Source organism: Zootoca vivipara, chromosome 5, assembly GCF_963506605.1.
Source record: "Zootoca vivipara chromosome 5, rZooViv1.1, whole genome shotgun sequence".
Taxonomy (NCBI): domain Eukaryota; kingdom Metazoa; phylum Chordata; class Lepidosauria; order Squamata; family Lacertidae; genus Zootoca; species Zootoca vivipara.
Genome location: NC_083280.1, coordinates 42,921,970 through 42,945,194, shown reverse-complemented (window position 1 = coordinate 42,945,194; position 23,225 = coordinate 42,921,970). Strand labels below are relative to the sequence as shown.

Below are 23,225 nucleotides of genomic sequence, written 5' to 3'. Positions count from 1 at the left end.
ATCTTCAGTGTGATGAATTGGACTCAAAAGACCAGTGCCAGCCTAGATTCTGTGCTGAGCTGTGTTGAGCTTTGAAGATGATAGTGCAACACATTATACAAGGAAAAGCTAAATGAACTGTGTTTGTTTTAGCCTACATGATGCATGTGTACATCAAAATTTTCCAAAAGATTTAATTATCAAAGAAGGGAAACAGGTCATTAAACCATTAGCCTAAAATACAGGGTTAGATAATAGGGGAAATGTCCAGTTTTCGTATTCTGGGTGCATACGCGCACACCTACTCCACAGTGAAATTTATTTATTACCAAATTTAACTATGCAAATTGTTTTAAGTTGTTTTTTCAAAAACCAAGATCCATTTAGTTTGAAATAAGAGCTGCTTAATGGGCTACTTTTGAAGGTGACCCGGAAATTACAACTAATCCAGAATGCGGCAGCTAGATTGGTGATTGGGATCGGCCGCCAGACCATATAATACCAGTCCTGAAAGACCTACATTGGCTCCCAGTGCGTTTCCGAGCACAATTCAAAGTGTTGGTGCTGACCTTTAAAGCCCTAAACGGCCTCGGCCTAGTATACCTGAAGGAGCGTCTCCACCCCCATCGTTCTGCCTGGACACTGAGGTCCAGCGCCAAGGGCCTTCTGGTGGTTCCCTCACTGTGAGAAGCAAAGCTACAGGGAACCAGGCAGAAGGCCTTCTCGGTAGTGGCACCCGCCCTGTGGAATGCCCTCCCATCAGATGTCAAAGAGAAAAACAACTACCTGACATTTAGAAGACATCTGAAGGCAGCCCTGTTTAGGGAAGTTTTTAACGTGTGACATGTTAATGTATTTTTAATCTTTGTTGGAAGCTGCCCAGAGTGGCTGGGTACAAATAATAAATTATTATTATTATTATTATTATTATTACTACATCCCGAGTGGAAGAAAATGTGTGCATCAGCATGCATCAAGATACCGTTTCCTTTCAAGTAACTCTTACAATAATCAATCAGTGGTCCTTCTATAGTAAATAATAGCTAATTTCTTGTAGAGGAAACTTTTGGAAAATCCAAATACTGTACCCTTACTCATTTTTGTAGAATGAAAACATCAGCAAGCCTGTTTTTCATTGTACAATAAATGGCCTTCTCTTATTGCCAAGTCTTCATATGTAAAAGCAGTTCTGAAATGTTGTGAAAAATAGCAAAATTAAAACATCCTGAGTCTCTTACAATTTCTGTGCTCTTATGCTTGTCACTGTTTGTATAACTGCTTCTCTTCAGTAGCTGTAAATGATCAAACATGCATGTGAATGATGAAGGTATGAATACAGGAATTTAATGGACAACCATGTTAATTCTTTTCCTTTGAAATATAGAGAAAACATAATCTGTCAAATAGGGAAAGAAGGAAAATATCATTGGAGAAAGGAATGTTTTCTACTATCTCCTAAGAGTGATTGAGAGAAATCCTAGTAAAAACTAGGCAGGATCTCATTTTTCAAGATCTCTTCAGGGTATTTGTTGCAGATACATGCACATGATTTTTCTGGACTCTTTAAGTGATTGAAAGTAACAGGCAGGTCATATCCCTTCATTTCTGTGTTGCTTCCTGCTGCATGTTGTTTGCTGCTGCATTATGCCAAGTCCTTTAAAATAATTTTTGAATATATTCATTCTTGCCTTATTTGGCTTTTTTGGTGACAAGTATTACATATAAGCTCTTCTGCTGTTGCTATGCAACTGTTAAATCTAATATTTAATATTAATAAAAATCAAGTGGCATTACCATTGGTGAGAACAGTGAACAAGGTAGGATTCTATACTGTCCAGGCTGTGTAACCCACTTGGCAGACATTGTGAATTTTCTATTGTATGCATAGCAAACTCCATGGGACACGAATCGTTGGTAATTACTAATACAGATATTGTAATAGGTTTGGGTGTGTTTTTTAAAGCATTCAGCCTTGCACAGAACTAAACTGTTTGTAATCTTAAGTAGTAACATTTAGATACTAACTACACATTACATGCTTTTGTATTCAAGCTTTCTGTTCACCCCACCCAGTTTTTTCAGTTTATATTCTTGAAAAATAAAAAACCTAGCAAAAGCTGCTTATTTCATGTATACATTTTGTGGGGAGGCAAGTGCATGGATTTAGAAGAAAAACAAACATAAAGTGATATAGGAATATCTAATTTTGGATGGTCTGATGCAGTGTACCAACTGAAGCTTCTGATAGCAATGGTACAGGAAGAGATGTAGGAAAACAATAGATATCCCAGATAACGGATAAAATAACATCAGCAGAATACATTATCCACTTATCCTGTTAACATGACAATTATGGGGAAGGGAATGGTTTTTAAAAATAACCCTGGGTATATTTCAACTTATCCCATTTTTATATTGCCTGCTATTCTATCAGGAAAAGAATCAGCAATATGAAGACAGAGAGGTTAAGGACCTATACAGGTTAGGAGACTAATATACCTGAACAAACAAAAAACCAGGATAGCCATTTAAATAACAATTGTAAAATATAAAGTAGCTGACTACAAATTAATTAGATGAAACGTTTTACCTCTGACACTAAAGTAAAAGCAGACACAATCAGACTTGTAAAAGAATATGAACAACTACTAAGCATATAGGGATGGTTTCATATATAGAAGAACAGTAAAATAATCTACGACACAACAGAAGGTATAGTGGCTATAGGGAGAAAAGACACAGGGAATCAACTACAAGAAGAACAATGGGAATCTATGGACTAAAAGACCCTTTAAATCTGTATCAACAAATATTAGAATGCAGTCAAAATCACAGATGATATTTAACACCATTAGAAATAAGCCACATATACAGTTTGCCAAGCCCTCAGTGTTACAGAGGATGCCTAGAAGTGGCAATGTTCTAACACGTGATGGAAAAAAACAATTTCTGGCAACTTGAAAAACAATTTCTGGCATTTGTTTGTTGAACTTGCAGACCCAACCCAAGAGACTAACCATGGTTTCTTTTCTGACTATGCTTTGATATTATGTCCAAACTCTATAGCCTAACTTAACAATGCTTTGTTTTGCCACCCCACCTCACTCACCAAGTTATAAAGGCCTGAGGCAAGAGCAGGTGGAGAAACAGGCCATGACTTGTTTGCTTATGTGTGAAACAGTTCATATATAAATGCAAACAAACAAACAAACTGTTGAACAAAGCATGGTTGAAACAAACCATGGTTTAGTGTTATATGCAGACACAGCCATTCTCTTGTGGAAAGAGTTAAACAAAATATACCAGCAAAATACATTATTGAGTTGTTGTTGTAAAGCAAATACAATTATTTATATAACATCTACATGTTACATGCATATGTGCAAGAGTGCCCCAACACTTTTTTCTTTTAAAATAAAAGGAAGGGAAGTTTCTCTGCTTGTCATTTCTGCATTTCACAGATTCTTCTCTGGCTTTTTCTTTTATTTTATAATAATAAAGCAAATGGTTCTCTGTTGGAAACATGTGCATAATATACAGATAGTCTTTTAGAATTTTAACTTTTTCTTGGTAATTATGTTTCCCCAGACTTGACTGTGACTTATATTTCTGTCAGTTTTACTTTGTAACTTTAAAAAGTTAGCAGAGTAACTGTAAGATAATGATGTCCAGCTGCATTCATTGTATTTTGGCTTATTGTGTGCTCATTGCTTTACACGCATATATATTTATTACACTTCCCCCTTCTTTTCTCTGTATTTTTGTCTCTTCTGTGTTTGCTTCAACCTGGTAGATTTTTTGTTAGCTGATCAACATTGATCAAGAAATGCTTCTGGTAGCAGTTTCAATCCACAGTAGCAAATTTAACCTCTTACTAACATTAAATGATAGCAGTGTGTTCTAAGTTTTACATCTGATAGCTAATGACTGTAACACATTCAAATTTGCAATATGGTTCTTGGGTATACTTTATAAATGAAGTATACACACTGGGTTGTGAAGCTTGCTTGAGAGAGAGAGTCATGCATCTCTAAAGCAACATTGCCCTATATTGCAGTCTATTGTGGGTCCAAAAATAGCTGTTGCATTGCTTTTTCCAAGGCTTTCTTGAAAAAAAATCATTTTCTTTCTTGACTTCAAATATTGTAGTAAATTGTAGTAAAAGTAGAAATTATACAAGTACAATACTGTTAAGTATATGTGGAAATTGTACTACAAAATCCCAAAAGTATGTCTTATTTTTCAGAGTAAACTCTGGCAGAATTAACAAATGTCTCCTAAAATGTCCCCAGTATATTTTCTAGAATGTGCCCCTTTCCTTATGGTATGAGTAATGGGTAGCTAGTTTGGCTATCTCTTTAGCTGCAAGCCATGATTTAGATTAACACTGAATTTACATTTACAAATAGTGGCAATAATTGGGTGGTGGTGGTAGAATCTTTTAGAACAGAAACACTCTGCACTCTTTAAAAAGGCATAGAAAATATTCTCTGTAATAAACAAGCGTATACACAATGCATGCACACTGTATTTTGCTGTTTCCTTTGCACCTTAGTGGCTTTCCTTTTTCTAAGAAATTCTAAGGCTTGAAGTTCAGAATCTTTGCTAAAAAGTGTGATCTATAAGATGAGGCAAAAATACATATTTTTTATAACCTAAAAAGAGTGGTGGATTTTTGTGGAAAAATTAATTGCATTGATAGACAAACATTTCCATTTGTCTACTCTATACTTCTTAATTATTAATATAGTTATTTGGTGTAACTCTTAAAGATAATATACATAAAGGCTCATTTCTCCTCCCCCAATTTATTTGTCATGATTGACCAGGAGGCCTTGAGTTCATTGCATAAAAGCATGCTAGGAACAGATGAATAAAGAACCATTTTCAATATTCTGACAGTAACATATATTATAGAGAAAGCTAACTATTCTTTCTTTGCTTTTAGGATTTGAAAGTATTCTAGAAGGGCTGTTTGGACCTGAATTATTAAAAGATCTGAGTTTGTTTAAAGGTATTAAATCTCCCCCCCTTTTTTGCCTTGATCTGCATTTCTAATGACAAAATCAACCTCTGCTCTGCCTCTAGAAAATGTATGTTACCTTGGTGATTTGTGCTTTTTCCCTCCCCCCAGGCAATGCTCACAGTTAGTTTCATATTGGCTAAAATTACTAATGAGCATGCCTTCATCTCTGTATAACTGGCAGTGGTTTGGGTGTTGCTTAGAAAAATCAGCTTTGTGTGTAGGCAAATATTATACTTTTGTAACACTGTGGAATTAAAAGCATGACAAAATTCAAATTTGTGTTTTCTGAATTTCACCAAGTGTCTTCTAAATCATGTAGTGAATTGGGAAATGATCTTTAGCCATAAGCAAGTTGTGGTCTTTATAGATATGAAGTAACAGCTTCTTCTTCTTCACAGACTTTGAGCCTGAAGGTGTCTCTGATTGGTCTTTTGATGAAAATTGTCTTTTCTGCTGTTTGAGACGAGAGAAAGTGAAGGTAACAAAGCAAATATGCTCAGTTTTTTAAAAAAAGGATTTGGGTTTTTATCTGGCTTTAGTTTGGCAAAATAGTAATGGGTAGAGGAGCCTACATTTGCTTCCTTAAAGTAAAAGGACATCGAACAAAGGAAAAAGAAAAAGAAAATTGGTCAGTGGAGGTCTTTTCCTTTTACTCATTTCCTATTGAGAGGAATCTATATGCTTAAATTCTATGTTGTATGTGAAGACAAATGGTACTCAATTCCTTCAGTGGTTGCGAACTGCGAGGTTCAGTCTGTAGGGGCTACCCAGCATGTCACTTTGTCTGTGATTGCAATATAGAGTCAATTTTCCTATGTGCACTTTGTGGAGATCTCTTGCTTCACTGCAATGAGAACAACAGAAAGCTATATCTGCCAGAATCTAACTTCATTGCTTGATTGTGGTTCTTGTGTAAGTACCTAGCATGTGGGTAGAGTTCAGTCTGATGGCAGCTGTTTCATTCTCTGCACACATTAATCCACAATTGCCAACAGATAATTAGCTTTGCACCTTCTTTTCTTGGCATAGTGGACTGTGTACTACATTCGCAAGCTTTTCTACTAATCTTTAAATAAGCTATGCACCTCTGTCAGTAAACTCATGAGATACTGCAGTTACTTGCTGAGTCCAATATCTACAGGAGCGACAAGTGCCTTGCTGTTTTTGGAAGTATCTGCACACTGTACACACCACCACTGTCCTTTTTTGTATCATTATTAAAGTGGGGAGAAGAAAGCACATTGTAATCTAGGCAGATCAGAATGTGGACTGCTCGGAAAGCAGATGTTAGTGATCCTAATTTTAAGTGTAGGAACAGCACTATGCTTATGGCTCTTCTCACCTCACTGCAAGTTCTCTACCAAATTCATGTTTCCATTCTGAATCCATATATGGCTATTATAGCATCAGGCAGGCATCCTTAAGCCTAGGGTCCAAAGTGTGGAGACTGTGATGCCCTCAGACACCTCCTTGGTGCCTTCCAAAACCCACTGCCTTGCCTAATATTTAATTTTTTAAAAAACTGATAATTGTTTTGTTTGGGGGAAAGTTGCCTGCTTTTTCTTTTGCCTGCATTTTGTTTGTTTTGGGGTGTGTGTGTTTCTGTGGCCATGCAGGTGTGTTTGGCCTGTTTTTGGAGGGTCCCGGGCATTGCCTTTTCTTCTGTGAAATGGTCCTGGGGCTCATAAAGTTTGGAGACCCCTGATTTATGTCCTTATAAAATGCAGTGAATATTGATCTGTTTTCAGGAAGATGGATATGAATTTGCAGTGTCCCTTACTCAGTCATGCTGAAGGTATTGAATTTTGTCGGTTAGCTCAGTTCTAAAGTTGCAGATTGTTTTCGTCCTGTGAAAAATGAATGCTAGATAAAATAAATTTAAGCTGGGTTGATATGTTACACGGCTAGTGTTACTTAGCAGTTGCCATCCTAAGTTATGATTGCAATTCTCTTTTGAGCTTTGTTCAGTGAGCACTGCATTGGCTATCACTGTTAGATAATAAGACATTTGAGGAAAATCTGGGGGGAAGAATGTCCTGATAAGAAAGGTGTTTCCCTCCCAGAATGTACATAAAAAGTTGTAAAAATAGAAATATATTTGGTAGGAGCTCTATAATTAGTTTTGTATTTTAGATGAGCACAAAACACTTATTTTAATGTAAACTGTCAGTGTAAATGTAACATTAAATATAATATGACTTTTGGGGGTTTTTTTTAAAAAAGAAAACTTTTCCAATCTGCTTTATCCCATTCTTGTGACAAACAACAGACAACATGGTAATATTACAGGAATAAATAGAAATAACAAAGACCGTGAAAACACTAAATCATATATATGCAACTGGAGGGAATGGAATACATAACACATATGCAATGTGTCTCTGAAGAGGCGAATAAGACTCAAAAAGTGCCATATTCAATGTGCAAAAAGTCCAATGTAATAAGGGCCTAAGGTCTCTCAGATGTCTCAGATGAAGACGTCTGAGAGACCTTAGCACCTTATTACATTATCCCATTTTTGGGCAAGGTTCTAGAGTGTGTGTTGGCACCTCAGTTTGAGTGTAGGAGACTGATTATATCTGCCTTGCTGGGATAGGACTTGGAGGCACTCTTTAACAGCGGGTCCCTTCCTGGAGGGGCAAACACAGAAGGTGGTGCTGGGGGACTCCTGTTTGATGTCTTGGCTGTTGACCTGCGGGATTCCTCAGGGTTCTATCCTGTTATTTAACATTTACATGAAATTGCTGGGAGAGGTTTCTAGAGTTTGGGTGCTCGGTGTCACTAGTATGCTGATGACACCCAGCTCTATTTCTCCTTCCCACCTACAGTGGTGACTCGCTTAACGAATGCCCTGCTTAACGAAATTTTCGCTTAACGAAAGGTTTTTTCTTGCGGAGGTTGCCTCGCTAGACAAATTCGTTTTCGTCTAGCGAATCGCGGTTTCCCATAGGAATGCATTGAAATTCAATTAATGCGTTCCTATGGGCAAAAAAAATTTCAATTTTTTTTCAATGCATTCCTATGGGATTCGCTAGACGAATTTTTTCGTTATAAGAAAAGACCCGTGGAACGAATTAAATTCGTCTAGCGAGGCACCACTGTAAATGCAAGAAAGCTGTCTTGGTTCTAAAATGGTGCCTGTCGTTAGTAATGGACTGGGTGAGAATGAACAGATTGAAACTGAATCCAGACGAGACAGTAGTGGTCATTTGGAATGCAGAACAGGGAATAGGGATTCAGGCTGTGCTGAATGTGGGTAACACTTCCCTTGAAGACACAGGTTTGCAGTTTGGGTGTGCTCTTGAACTTAGCCCTGAGCCTGGATGCAGGGCCGGCTCTAGGTATAGTCCCGGTGGTGTGGGGTGCTGGGCTGGTAGGCACGGCGCTGCGCGGCTTTGCCGCGCAAAAGTCATGATGCACCCTGCGAGGGCAGGGGCGCCGGAGCGATCTCCGCCCCTCAGCGCCAGGGCGCGCGACCTGCTTGAGAGTGCCCTGCCTGGATGCCCAGGTCTCTGTGGGGGCCAGAAGTGCATTTGCACAGTTAAAGATTGTGTGCCAACTGTACCCCTTGATCACTGGTCACAGTGACATATGCCTTAGTTACATCCCATTTGGTTTCCTGTAACAAACTCTACACTTTGCAAAGTGCTCAGAAACTTCAACTGGGTCAAAGAGCTGCAGCCAGATTGGGGCCCAGGGTTGGTTATAGGAAGCATATGTCTCCCTTGCTATAAAAGCTCCATTGGCTACCAGTCTGTTTCCAGGCACAATTCAAAGTGCTGGTTACAACCTATAAAGCCCTACAGGGCCTAGGTCCAAGCTATCTGAAAGACTGTATTCCCTCATATGAACCTTCCTGGGTTCATATGAGAACTTCAGAGGAGGCTCTTCTCTCAGTTCTGCCACCTTCACAGGCACACTTGGTAGGGAGCCTTCTCAGTGGCTGCTCCCAAACTTTGGAATTCCCTCCTTAGAGAAGCTACATTGGCTCGCTCCTTGTTGTATTTTTGCCTGCAGGTGAAGAGTTCCTTGCTTCAACATGTTTTTGTGAACTGACTGTTTTAGGTGAAAGAGCTGATGCTGTGTTGTTATTATTGATATGATTTTAACAGATTCTATATATGTATATAGTTTTAATTCTATTGATGTTTCTTTTTAAAAAAAGATTGTTATGTTTTTAACAGTTCTTGCTTTTATCTGTAAACTGCCTTGAGTTCTGTTAGAAAGAAAGGCAGAGGATAAATAAATAAATACTAACATTTGTTGTTGTTGTTTAGTCGTTTAGTCGTGTCCAACGTTATTATCTATATTCATTTTACATATTTTATGGGGAAACTTTGATGGCATGCATGTACTTGTGGTCTGTACTCCATGACCCTTTGCACAGTTATGCCTGGGTCCACTGAGGGAAGCAGATCAGTCCCATGTCATGTTTAAGAAGCTGGATAGGGATCTGTGTGGAGTGCTCATTTTGATCCACAAGTGTCCAAGCTTAGCAGAAGTTTCCTTATTGCATATGTGGAACCTTTTTTGTACTCCTCCCTTCTCTTAGACAGGAGTCAATGATGATGCCTGTTCCACAGAGATTCTGTCATAGATCAGGGATAGGGTTAAGATTGTAACCGAAGTGTCTGCATTGCAGATGGCTATGCTGTACGATAATGGTGTTACTTTGCATTGCTTTTATCATTTTTATCTATTTACAGAAATATTTATATACTGCCAACTCATAAAATATCAAGGGGATGTACAACAGTATATACAATAAAACATAACATGCCATAAAAACAAAAAACACCCAATAGTAATCATTAAAATGACTGGCTAATCGGGAAAGTTTAAATAACTTCATAAACCTGTCAGCATAAAAAGCTATTCGTGAGACACCCGAAAGTCAGTAGCAAGGATGCCTCATGAATCTGTGGTGGAAGAATATTCTACAGCATGGGCTTGGCAACATTAAATGCCCAACCTCTGGTTGAAGCCAGTTGGACCTGTGTAACTCAGGGAACAACTAATTGCTCCTCTGGATTATCTTAATGATTGAGTTTGGATATAAGGGCTCAGGTGGTCCTTAAGGTATCCTGGACTCAAGTTGTTCATGGCTTTATATATTACCACAAGAACCTAGAGCCTGGTCCCAGTAGCAAATGGAAGCCAGTGCAGATAGTTTAACAGAGTTCTTACATTCCATTGGCAGTTGGTCATCCATGCCTTGTAGAATGGCGTCTTAGGTGTAGATGCTGTGTATTACACTTGAGACTCTAGGATATTCAGGCTGTTCCTGGGAGTATATGGGTATGGTTTGCCTAAGCTCATTCTTAGATGATGCTGGTGCCACTGATAATGTTTTTGTACAAGGTGCAATATGCTGAATACATTTCTTGCTGGCAACAGTTTCAGATGGTAAAGGATAGAGGTAGCAGAAAGGCAGTTTATTTGAGGCAATGGGGCGAGAGCCTAGATCTGTGAGAGCAACATCCCAACCTCAACTCCTGAGCTTTGTCTTGTAGGCCCTGTTCCACTAATCATACAAGTGGACCACAAAATTTGGGTGCAATATTTTGTTTGTTCATGAGTTAATTGCTCCATAACATAGTTTCCAAGTGGAGTTATTGGTGTCCCCAACTGTGAAGTCCCACAGAGGATGGGGAAACTAGTTTGAGTGGTTGACAGTTCAATGACCATTGTGGATGGAATAAATCAGTGAATGCTCATATCCCCAGGTCATCTCTCGCTTTGTGTTCATTTTCCATCTTCCCCTGTATTTTTACTGTTGGCTATTCATTCTGTATTTTATGAGTCTAACGATTTTAAGGTGTTTTATTGATTTAAATGTACACCACCTTAGTTTTTTTTAATGAGTTGTTGGATTATAAATATTATAAATAAAAATAATTATTTGGATACATTCTAGAAGTTTGCACTTCTAGGTGAGGCGGGAATGAGGGGCCTGCCAGATCATCATGGCTGATGAGGAGTGACTACTCATTGGGAAGATGTTAAACCCCATGCTGGTGGCTATTGTAGCAAGGCAGTTTTATCCCTTTGTGGGCACTGTTGCATACACGTGATATGTGTGAAGTCTGTGGTGGTGTGCAGGAGAGGTGTTCCTGTGCGTGAACCCAGTCCAATAGTGTCAAGTAAATGGATTAACTGCTTCAGCTCTCTCAGTTCTTCTGGTGGTTTCAAGTAGTGTGCAAAGGATTGCTTCTCTTCCTCCAGGCTATCTTAGCTGTTTGTGTGGTACAAAGTAGGGAAGCATCCTTGCCTTATTGCATTGTAGTTTGCAATTCAAAAAAGATGCATGCTAACAGTAGTATTAGATAGTTTGCACCTGGAATGCATGGTACCCTGATGGTGGAGCTCCCTTACTCTTCATTTACAGTTGGCGGCAGTGCTTTTTTTTCTGGGGGTACTCAAGGTTACGTAGCACCAGCACCTGTTTTCCTAGAAGAAAAGCACTGCTTAAAAATGTGGCACTTAATGTAACAACTTCATGGTGAGTACCGCCACCTTTTTTCTAGAAGAAAAACACTGGTTGGTGGCAACTCTTGTTAGCTTTCAGCACCAGTTGAAGACCTACTTAATCACCTGGGCTTTTGGTTGAATCTGTGTCACTGCACTTTCTAAATAGCTATTGAACTATGTATGTTTTATTGTTCATTGATTGCTTGATTTTTAATGCATTTTGTTGTATTATACTCTGGTTTTAGATTATTTTATAAAGAAAAGTAGGTACCAAATCTTTTTTAAATAAATAAAAATAAAGTGTGTTCATTGCAAAGGAATGGATTGGTCAGTGCACAAGAAAGCCTCAATCTGTATCCCTGTTCCATCAGTCTCGCTGAGGAATCCATGACCCATACATGCTCCTCTTGTCATTGTGGCCACCTTATATTCTCCTTCAATGAGGTGGGGTTTAGATGTTGGAGAATACAATATTAGGGACTGTATGCATCTTTCCAGAGGAGCATGTTGCACTGAAGTTAATTTTTATTTATTTAACATTTATTTTCAGTCTACTACAACAAAAGACTTCTAAGTGGTTTACAGTAGGCAGTCATAGTTTACTTTAGTCATGATTATTCTGCCGTGTATTTTCTGGTTGTGCTTATTATGCAAGAAAGGATAGTACAGAGTTGTTAGATCAAGCACTGCTAGTGAGCAGAGTGCTTGAAATCCAAGGCCTTGGTTGTTTGTGCTAGGCATTCCTTTTGTAGCTTGTCCTGCAGGCTTAAAGGTTAAGGTAAGGTTCTGGGTGTATGTTAAGGTTCTGGGTGTATGTTAAGATACACTTTGGTGTTAAACTACCCTCCCCCTCCCTTGGTTACCTGTGTTGGTGCTTGCATCTTGTGCTGGTGTTGCATCTTGTGTTTCAGCTTAAGAGTTGAAATTTCTGTTTGGCATTTGTGTCCAGAATCCTAATGCAGATCCTAGGGCATGGCTTGAGGCCACATGTTGCAACAGCCTTGCTGAAGCTAAAGTAGGATTGGTTCTGGCCAGTGCCTGATTGGGGAAGCGCTTGGGAACCCTACCTATGCACTGTTGAATTGCCTTGTGGAAGAAAGTGTGGCATGAATAAATACTGTAGAATTCCTTTGGAAAATCAGAACTCACAAATGTTCCATTTTTCTTTGTTTTTTGCAGCACTTTTTTTATAAGCACCCTGTTATCCTTGGGTTTGTGTACAGCAAATTTTCACTAAAGTTTCTCATCGCCAGGTTCTTTCTTGTGATCTTACGTATTGTGGTTCTATAGGTCAAGAGGGGTGTAAGCCCTTGCTGTGATCTGGATACATGAGATATCCTTCACTGCTGCTTTTTTGTACCATGGTTTGCTGGGGCTACATAATATCCTACCAGCCTTAGTCTGAGGGTGGTTGATGTTTTGGAACTGTTGAGCATATGTATTGTGTTTTGTGTTATTAGCCTATGTTTGACAGTGTGCTATACACCAGCACAGGGTGGTTCTTTCCTTGAAAACAATTGGTGCCTAACTGTAATCAATCCACTTCTTTATTCCTTCCTTACAATCTCTTTTCGATCCATTTTTGTCCTTCACTGATGTAGTTCTTACAGTGTAATTTTCCACACCGCTATAACACCATATTCAGTTGGCTTATGTGGACAGCAGCAACCCTATTCAATGAAGCCAGTGTTAATGAAAGTATTTTTTTTAAAGTGCTGTGAGTTCTTTACTGATATATACTAACATTAGGTACCTTGTTCTATACAAGATATTTTTACCTGTAAGGAAAGGATGGATTTTCAGACAATGCAGAATAAAGTATGGTCTTAAAATTCATGTGAGTACTTCTGTTTCAAAAAGTTGAATCAAACAGGTAGCAAGGCAAACTAAATTGTGCCAAGAAAAAAAATAAAATTATTTAGCCTTTATAAATTATGCATAGGTTGAAGAGCTTAAGTCAAGCTGCTTATTTTGCATAATTCTGGCAAGGAATTATGTGGGATATTAAAGGTATAAGTTGCCTGAAGCACAGGGGAGAGTGTTTCTTAAGACATGCTAGACACTTTACCTCACACCCAACCTCTTAACGGGCATTGATCATTTATTTTAAAGTCCTTTCTTTGTCTTTGTTTCCAGTGTGTGTGTGTGTGTGTGTGTGTGTGTGTGTGTGTGTGTGTGTGTGTTGAAGAGCAATGTTTTGACGACCTCCACTTATTTTGTTACATCAAAACTAGGGTGAGCCCACCATCTTGTCATTCTCTCTTCACTATAGTACAAGACAGGCTCTCATTTCCATCTATAACATTGAAAACTTTAGGAACTACTTACATGTGCTCCCATAGTTAAAACAATATTTTAAAGGCTGTGACCTTGATTATCATTTTTGCACCTTTACTACTTCTATGATACCTTTTGGAGATACTCACTTGCCAATATGGTTTAAACCAATATGGTTTAACAGCTGCATAATGTCACTGGCAGGGCCGGCTCTAGGTAGACCCCCGGTGGCGCGGTGAGCGAGGGCGCCGGGCCAGCAGAAACCATGCTGCACCCGGCGGGGGCGACGGAGCGATCTCCGCCCCTCAGTGCCAGGGCGGCCAACCTGCTCGAGACTGCCCTGGTCACTGGGTTGAGATGGTTAGACTATTGGAAATAGTTGCATGTGGATAACATCAAACTACAATTTTTCTTTATTTTGGATCCAGCAGCAGCTGTCCTCATCCTGCATAAATACCTACAGACTATTTGGGATAAGAATTAATCAACAGGGGTTTAATGGAGACAAGGGGGAATTCCTGTTGAGTGTAATCACACTCCTCTTAAAGAACCAGGTTTGCTGCTTGGCTATGTCTTTTGAATCCAGGTTTCCTCTTGGAAAGGCCAGATGGCAACCATGGCCAGGAGTGCTATCTAGTGGTTGCATATGGAAAGTAGGGACTTTGTAACTGACTGCTGTGCTTGATGTGGGATTCTTTTTAAAGAGGTCTATTTCAGATGTAAAGTTTCCAAATTCTTAAATAGGGGTAAGAGCATTAACAAACTGAATTTCATTGTGTGCTTATGATTGGGTTCTCAGACAGTCATTTTTTCTCAAAATCTTGACTCTGGAGATTTAAGGTCAACCTTGACAGAAAATGGGTACCTACATGCCTAACTGGGCATGTAAATTGACCTCAGTGTTGATCAGTTTCCTTAGCTACTTTGCATGTACTCTCCCTAAATATAGTAGTGTGGTAGAGGTTTTGATGGAAAGGGACTTTTAGGTGGGTGAGAGGAGAAAAATGAAGTAGCTTTTTGGAGGGCAGGAGAAAGTGGTAAAATTTTCAAGACTTGGGCACAGACCTTAGTAGTAAAGGCAGCAGTGGCAGCATAATCCCCCCACATATTTTCCTTTAACCAATTTTTTCTTGCTCCTTCACATAATTTAGAGTTGTTGCAATCAGCAGCCAGGTTGCCATTCCACCGCCCAGTGCCTTGGTTGGAACAACCCCGTGTTTGATCAGTTTGAAGTGAAAATTTTGAGTACTTTTCCTTATATGATAAATTTTATTAAATAATGAAAAGATCGTTCTTCCTTTCTTGTTCTGTATTTAATATTGTGACTTTGTTGATGCATTCATCATTGTATGCATTCATCATCAGATGTAGCTGCCACTGAGTTTAGTGGAAACTGCTTCTTAATAAATGTACAACCCTAAGTGTTAAGCAATGAGAGATGGCTGACAAATTCTGACATATATTCCAAATTGTATCAGATCAAATTGTATCACTGTCTTTACAGTGAGCAGTTTTTTAAAAGTCAGCATAAAAAAGAAGAGGTGTTTATATTTTTACATTTGTGTTAAATATTTTTCATAGGAACACTTAGTCAGTCTGGATGAGCCAGCTTTGGAAGTTGGGCACCAAGCTCTGCTTAGACAAGAGCAAGCGAAAATCATTCGGTTCGAGAGGCAAGCGGAAGAATTTATCCATGCAGTCTTTTATCGAAAAGGTTGGTCATGATGAAAGAATGAAATTAATACTCTAACTGGCTTGCATGCTTGGCTAACTGATCTTTTTAAAATACTTTTTTGAGATAGCCATATATTATTTCCATTAAAACTCTATTCCATTAAATAATCTTTAAAAGGACACTGGTTGGCACCTTTAAATATATATTGCACCCAACATGCTTCCCAAGCACTTCCCAGAGGCCCAACAATTACCATACCTGGTTTTCAGGCATTTGTGAAGTGCTGCCTACAGGGAAGAACAAGACCTTTGAACTATCTCCTGAGTCCTCTGATTCCTGTGGTCCAACACTGATGTATCAATCAGCCAGTGTTATTGTGATGTTAGATGGTTGACATTTGGGCAGTCCTACCCACCTGTTAGAAGTTGGCTCACAGAGTTGAGGGGAGTTAAAGTTTTGTCCCACTGGGCCCGAAAGGTTCATCACCCTCTGGGTAGTTTGTGCTCTAAATTTTGTCTCCATGCAGTGGTTCCATGTGCTTTTTTTTCTAGAAAAAGAGGTGCCATGAACACTTCTCTTTTTCTCTTATAATGGCAATCACACCCACCTGGAACTGAGTTCTGGAGAGTTCCAGCTGAAAAAAGCCCTGTTGGTGCCCAAGATTTCTCAGGCAGCTGGACTGGTGGGAAGAGAAGAATTTTGCGGAGTTATTAATAACAGCATTTACATAGCAGAGTTTGTGTTCAAAGTACCGCACATAATATTATGTCAGAACCAGTAAATAGGCAAATATTATATCCATGTGGTTGTGGGGAAGCTAAGAAGAATTGTGGATTTAAGGTGGTTAGTCTAATTCTACCTAGAGAGTTTTGGCTTAGGTGAGATTCACATTGATAATTTATTAGTTTATGCTCTTTAGCTCAGCTTATTTTGGTGGGCAGATTATTGCAGACCTAGAATTCTATTTGGGGACATACATAGGGTCTCTGTCTTATGTTGGCAAAGGGCTGTTATACTGGAAGGTGATTCTTTAAACCTCCATACAAAGAAATACACGCTTAATTTGCCTCCCTCTTCCCATTCCAGCATAGAATAAATTATTTCATTCTTGTGAATGTATTATATCATTTTAAAATTCTCTGTGTTAAAAATTGGGCATTGTGATCTTAAGGAGCTGGTGCAGACATAGGGGCTCTTTTAAATGCAGTTAAGAGAGGGAGCTGTAGGGAATGGGTGCACAATTCTATAAGTTGCATCAGATCTTGAAAATGCAATTAAGAGAGACCCTGATGTAAGACCTGTGCCTTTTTATTGTCTTGCACTTGCACGTTAAAATATTATAGCTTTTTTAAATAAATAAAAACCCCACAACCCTCAGTTTCAGAAGTTGTCTTGCTTTAAAATTTGTTCCACATAAAACTTCCTTCTTATTTATTTTACCATTTAGACAGTCATAGGGTCTCTGACCCCAACATTCCCCTAGTGGCCCGTGAGATCATGCAGCGGATGATTCGACAGTTTGCTGCTGAATATACCTCAAAAACTAGCTCTACTCAGGACTCCAGCTCGCCCAATAGCACAAAGAACCAAAGCCTGCTGAAAGCATCTCTGGTAGCCTCATCCCCTGTGGGTGCAACGGCTCAAAATCCTGTGCTCAGCAAACTTCTCATGGCTGACCAGGACTCGCCCTTGGACCTCACTGTCAGAAAGTCTCAGTTGGATCCTAGCGAACAAGGTATGCCACATTTCTGTTCATAGCCCCTTGCAACCATTTGCAATTTGCTGGCCATTAATGACTAAGTAAATCATAGAACGGAAATAAGAGAGGCATGGATTGATTAGTAGTGCATAAGGGAATGGAGAAAAGCTGTGCTGAAAATGGTGCGAAAGTGCTATGTGCCCTCATTTTATTAAGCATATTCCAGATGGATGCTGGGTCTGCCAGAAAAGAAACTTACTCTCTGGGAAATTTACTTATGCTGAATTAATGGGTTTGATATTGTCCTTCCAGCCTCCATGTAGTGAATTGTGCCTGTAATCACACTTGGCAAGTATTTTGGCAATTTGCTCATAAGCAGAATGCCTGTAATTGGAGCAGAATACTCAAATTGTCTTACAGCAGCCAGCTTACTAAAGGCTGTTTTATTTACTTTAAATATAGTCCTACATGTCAATTGTAACTTTCTTTGTGTGTTTAGTTCTTTGTGTGTGACATCTTTTAAGTATGTGGTATCCTACACATAAGAGTGTGTCTTCTGGTGGAGGGCTTTAAACAGGACCCACATATTTTGGCTGACCTTGGTAGCCAGGAACCAGTTGTGGTTATCACTGACCCTGTTCTCCACCTATTCTTCTGACATGCAAAGGAGATTTGGTGCAGGGTCAGGACCTTGTGGCTGGTGTTACTCTGAGCCCCAGAAGCATCAGCACTTCTCACTGGTTCCAGGTGATTATGGTGTCTAGGGTGAAGTCAAACATGAGATTTCACCTTTCCCCCAAGTTTCAGCCTTAGTTAAATTACTATAAATGCGTCACCAGACTTTGGAAATACTGATGCTCTGTCCAGTGTCAGGTGAAATCAATGCTTCTTGGGTGTTCTAGAAGAAAGATGGAATTTTGTTCCTGACCTTCTGGAACACTTGGAAGCAGAGGAACTTCTCATTGATTCCAGGTGTAGGTTTCCCACAGGGATCCGATTGGCCACTGTGAGAACAGGATGCTTGACTGAATGGGTCATTGGCCTGATCCAGCAGGCTCTTACATTCTTCCAGAGTTCCGAACAACATCGGAGATGAGCCCAACCTTTCTCATCTTATGCTGGAGGTAGCAGGTGGTTGCCAGCATCTTAAGATATGGTAACTGCATTTGTCAACCTCTCTTTGTGGTGCTTATGTTAAAAGAAAACCTTGGTGTTGACCAAGTGCTTTTGAAAGAACAAATGCTAGGTTGTAGCAGTTGAACATTTTGTTCTTTTCCCTTGGAAGTGAACAAATACACAGTACTTTTAATGGACTTGAAGAATTTTGCCCTTCATCTTACATTATAATGTATGTTTATTTGAATGCATTCTAGAGGCGAGAGAAATCCATAAGCTATTGAAAGCAATTGTCTGCCCAAAAGTTGGTTTATTTTGTATGCCACTTGGGCTTTGCAGAAAAGTCAATACATATGTGTTAGAAAATAAAGCTCTTAAAATATTATTGTCTAGAAATTTTCACAAACAGCTTAAGCAACAGTGTGATCTGATACATGTTTACTAAATAAAATCCCACTGTGTTCAATTGTGCTTTCTCTTAAGTGAGTGTGCATCAAATTCCGACTTTAAACCTGTAACTTCTTTGCTTTGTTTTCATAGAAAGCTGAAAAACCATTCATTCTTTCCATTCTGGTATTTATTGAAAACATAATTTGTTTGCCCACTTGCCTTTCTGGTCTCAAGGCTACATATACCTATTCCTATAGCATTTCCTCATATAACTTACTAGAGAGAGTTCCACATATATACAGAATCCATCAGCTTTTTAACACTTTCTTAAGATATTGAACCAAAAACCTGACCCACTAGAAATGATGTCTTACCCGCAAATACTGTTATTACTTAAGTCTTAATGTAATGCAAATTAGAATTAATCTTTGTCACAGGTTGATGTTGTTGAGTCACATTAATTTTGTTAGCTACTGTAAGCCTCAAATCCTTGTAAGCATGCATAGCTGACTATTCTCCACTTCTCATGTTATTTCATATGTGTAAAACTTCACCTACACCAAACACAAATGAAAAGTGATAGTGAAAGGGATTGTGAATCTCTACCGTAGAAGAATAACATGGGTCTTCTAGTTGGTTTTCTCGTAGAACCAAATAAGTATTTAATTTGCAGGGGGTAACGAGGTACTGCCCCATCTTTCTATTAATAAGTAGACCTTTTCCAGACCTGACTCACGCCCCTTAAATTGCAAAAATACATGTTGAAAAACTAAATGTTCTTTATTGTTAAACAGTATAGATGATCTTGAAAGGAGGGTTTGCTTTAAATAACATTGCTTTGAATAATTATGAACTTGAATGTTTTCCATTTCTGTGAGCCAAATAGTACATTTTAGCATATAAATGCATGGACAGCAAATATTACCAAACCTCCTTAACTGTCCTATTAATGTAGTTACAAACAGGCTTGAAACAGTTCCAAAACTGTTTTGGTAGAGGAGAGAACAGAAAGATTTAGATTCATAATAAAGTTCTGGTTAAGAGTCTTAAAGGTGGTCTGTACAACCATAGCTTTGTTACTTGTTTGCTAGAAAAGGAGACACTGTTTCACTGAGCTGCAGCTGCTAAAAAGTGAGTTCCTGTGTGCATTAGAAGTTGCTGTATACTCCATATGCTGGGAATGGAGTTGGATCCCTTGAGAGTTTAGGTGTTCTATGAAACACAGCAATAATTCAGTGAGAATCTACCCAGCTTATTAAGAAAAAGAAGAATCTGTCCTGCTTATAGGATGCGGGCACCTATAAATTTACACATTGGCAAATTGTGTGGTAACTACTCTACCCTTGCCACCGCTAACCCTTCCTCTTTCCCACTGGCTACCTCTTAAAAGTTGTTAGTAATAACAAGTAGCTCATTAATTGTGCAGCTTTTAAGAGTGTTTATACTTAAGCTTCATGGGAGATAGTCTTTGTGTAGAAAAAATGATTTCATCAATCTTATTAGTTAGTCTTCCACTTATGGCTAACAATATCTCAAGTATCTTATAAATGCAAAATATATTATTATGTGACTTTTAAAATCCAGTCACATGACTTTCTAGCATCTGCTTTACTTCCTTGGAACTTGCAAGGCTAGCATTGCTGAACTAGTTACCGGTATCTCTGTTCTAACTGAATAGCTCATGGATTGAATATCTGGACTGCAGCACTTTTAAAAAAGCAAGAATAGTGGTAGCCAAAGTAGTGCACTCCAGATATTGAGGGGTACAATTCCCATTACCCCAGCCAACATGGCCAGTGGTCAGGGATGATAGAAGTTGTAGTCTACAACAGTGGTTCCCAACAGGTGGTCCGGGGACCCCCAGGGGTCCGCGAGCTATGCCAGAGGGGTCCTCAAGATGCTATTAGAATAAAAAATATATTAAATATATTTCGTATGATAACAGATTTTTTGTTTTGGCCGCTTCCTGCATGAGCAGAGTCTAGCGCAAAACTAGAATTAGATAGAGGCAGTAGTTCTGCTATATGCCCCTTAGGTGGCGCTTTACAAACACTACTGTTTTGCAAAGAGGCAGCGCGTGCATTCTACTAACGCTCACCTCCCCAAGATGCTTTGCGCGTGTCGGCTTCATTTGTGCGCTACTGCGCAGGTACCCTGTCTTCTCCATTCCCCTCCCTCCTCCCTGGCGCGCGCTGCCTCTTTGCAAAACAGTAGTGTTTGTAAACAAAGCGTTGTTTTTCGCGGAAGCTACAGTTCGCGTAGTTAAAAATGAACCGTTGGTGAAAAAGTGGTTCATCTCATTAAGAACTGAAAATTAAAACTAACTGTATACTGATGGAGTACTCTGTTGTAACTGTAAAAAACGTATAAATATAAAATATAAAAAGACTCTTAATTTGGCTCTCACTTTTTAATTTTAGGATTAGGAATTAATGGGGGTCCTTGTCACAATAGCGGCTCAATGAGGGGTCCTCGAGAAAATTTTGTTGGGAACCCCTGGTCTACAACATCTGGAGAGTGCCCTGTAATCTATCCCATTAAATAGTATTGTTTTTGCTAAATTTAAAGATGGAATAATTAAAGATGGAATATAAATATATTAACTAAAATGAAGTGTACCCAGAAAATACTTACAGTAATATGAAAGCTGCAGTTTGTTTGCAATAATAATTGTAAGGCAATAATTTCCCCACTCTTCCTCCATTTTGTAGTTCTTGAATTAAACACTTGTTGAGTTTTCTTTTATGGGTACATGAACTCCGGTTCTGGTTGTTAAGATGCTTTTTCTTTCCTGTTCTGCTTTGTGTCTTACTTGAAACCATCAATACATAGACTACATCTTAATGAATGTATGGTGGATAACAAGAAGTATACATGCTCAAAAAGTAGTAACTTGATCCACTTTTCAGACACTATGAAGTGTAAGCAGAGAACCATGTTTTGAAATTAACCTGCATTCTATGCTCTCAGATTTAACGTGTTCATACTGTTTAATCTACCATTAATATTTTGTTGAATGAAAGTCATAATATTGATATGTCCTTAACAAAACAAAATAAGGAAAATAAAATAATGGCTGATATGTCAAGAGACTTTGATTGAGGTTCACTAGGAAGTTCCAAAGCAACCCAAGATTAACTGAGACAGAGTTTCAGCCATAAAAACTTGCCAAGTTGTATGTTTGTGTGTGTTTAGTTTTATTAATTTCTTCCTATTCTCAAGTAATTCTCATGTCTCTGCAGACGGAGTACTTGATCTGTCCACTAAGAAAAGTCCATGTGCAGGCAGCGCCTCCTTGAGCCATTCACCTGGCTGCTCCGCTACTCCTGGGAATGGGTAAGGGAAATTCTTAGTATTTTTAATCTAAAAACCCCCTCAAGTTATTTGCATAACAACAAACTGAGGGTCAAATTCTTCCTCAGGGTTGATTTAACCCTTCAGAGTATAATTACATCTTGTTAAAACACCATCTTCCTATCCTTAAATATGCAGTCAACTGAAAAATCAATTCCATTTTAGGAATACTTTGGTTTTGTACCTGATACATGAAATGTAGAGCTATGATCTTTCAACTTTTTAAAAATTTGACTATTTTGACTTTGTTAACATGCTCAGCCACACCTGTTGTATTTGACTATGGGAGCATTGGGCCTATGAGCGGGCTAACAACTTGGCAGGGGTTATGTTGGGTGCCAGTTGTATGAACAACCATTTTCCCTTGAAGCTTATACAAACAAATACTGCAGTTTTCATGATTGTAGCAAGTCAAAAAGTGTTATCACAATGCAGTTTCAGACGCTTCATGTATGGGAGTATCAGGTCATACAACCAGTGGCTGCACATGATCTTTGTTGGGTTTGAGCCTTTGGTAGTTCCATGCACATCCCACAGGTGACCACATGAGGCTTGATGAGTATCTGAACCCAATTTCAGCCTTTGATAGGATGGGATGATGGCTGCCTTGTCTGAATAGATCAGCAAACCAAACAGTGTTTCCTTTAGTAGTCAGAATGTTTAGGCAAGGCCACTAAAGTAAAGATAGTGGTTGAGCAAAAATTGTAAAATATTAGTTAGGATTTTTTTTTGTATAACATGCTATTATAGTACAGTGCTATAATTCCATTTGTTTTCTAATGGCTCATTAGATATATGGTGGATTTGTAATTACTTACCTTGGAGTTGTTTCCAAGATGAATACTCAATAATTCAAACATTCCAAATACTATACTATTATTAGACTAGTAGATAGTTTCTGGGTGCAGATTTTTCTTGGTGAAGGTTATACAATTCCTTCAACCTTGTATTTTTTGTTGCATGCTCTGATAGGGGGAAGATACATGATAATAAAAAAAATTGGGGTGATACTTTAAAATGCTGCAATAGAATACATTTTTGTATAATTTTAAAGCTAACCAGCCCTTAGAATATTTAGTGGCTGAATATAGATGTGGAATTACATAATCTTCAAGTTGCGGGACTTCTAGTGATATAAAAATGACCATTGTTGACAGTCACTGACTTATAACTGCAAAAGAGACATTTAAATTCCTCACAACATGGATATATTACTTAACCCTGTATGTCAGAACTCT

General features: G+C 38.7%; 1 protein-coding gene across 1 annotated transcript in view; it reads left to right on the top strand.

Annotated features, from left to right (window-relative positions):
* LCOR (ligand dependent nuclear receptor corepressor) overlaps nucleotides 1–23,225 on the top strand; it is a 48,882-nt gene that overhangs the window by 14,151 nt on the left and 11,506 nt on the right. The window contains exons 3-7 of the mRNA XM_060274684.1: nucleotides 4,928–4,993; nucleotides 5,404–5,483; nucleotides 15,335–15,467; nucleotides 16,876–17,163; nucleotides 21,876–21,969. Of these exons, the coding sequence (XP_060130667.1) occupies nucleotides 4,928–4,993; nucleotides 5,404–5,483; nucleotides 15,335–15,467; nucleotides 16,876–17,163; nucleotides 21,876–21,969 (661 nt within the window). The remainder of the gene's footprint in view (nucleotides 1–4,927; nucleotides 4,994–5,403; nucleotides 5,484–15,334; nucleotides 15,468–16,875; nucleotides 17,164–21,875; nucleotides 21,970–23,225) is intronic.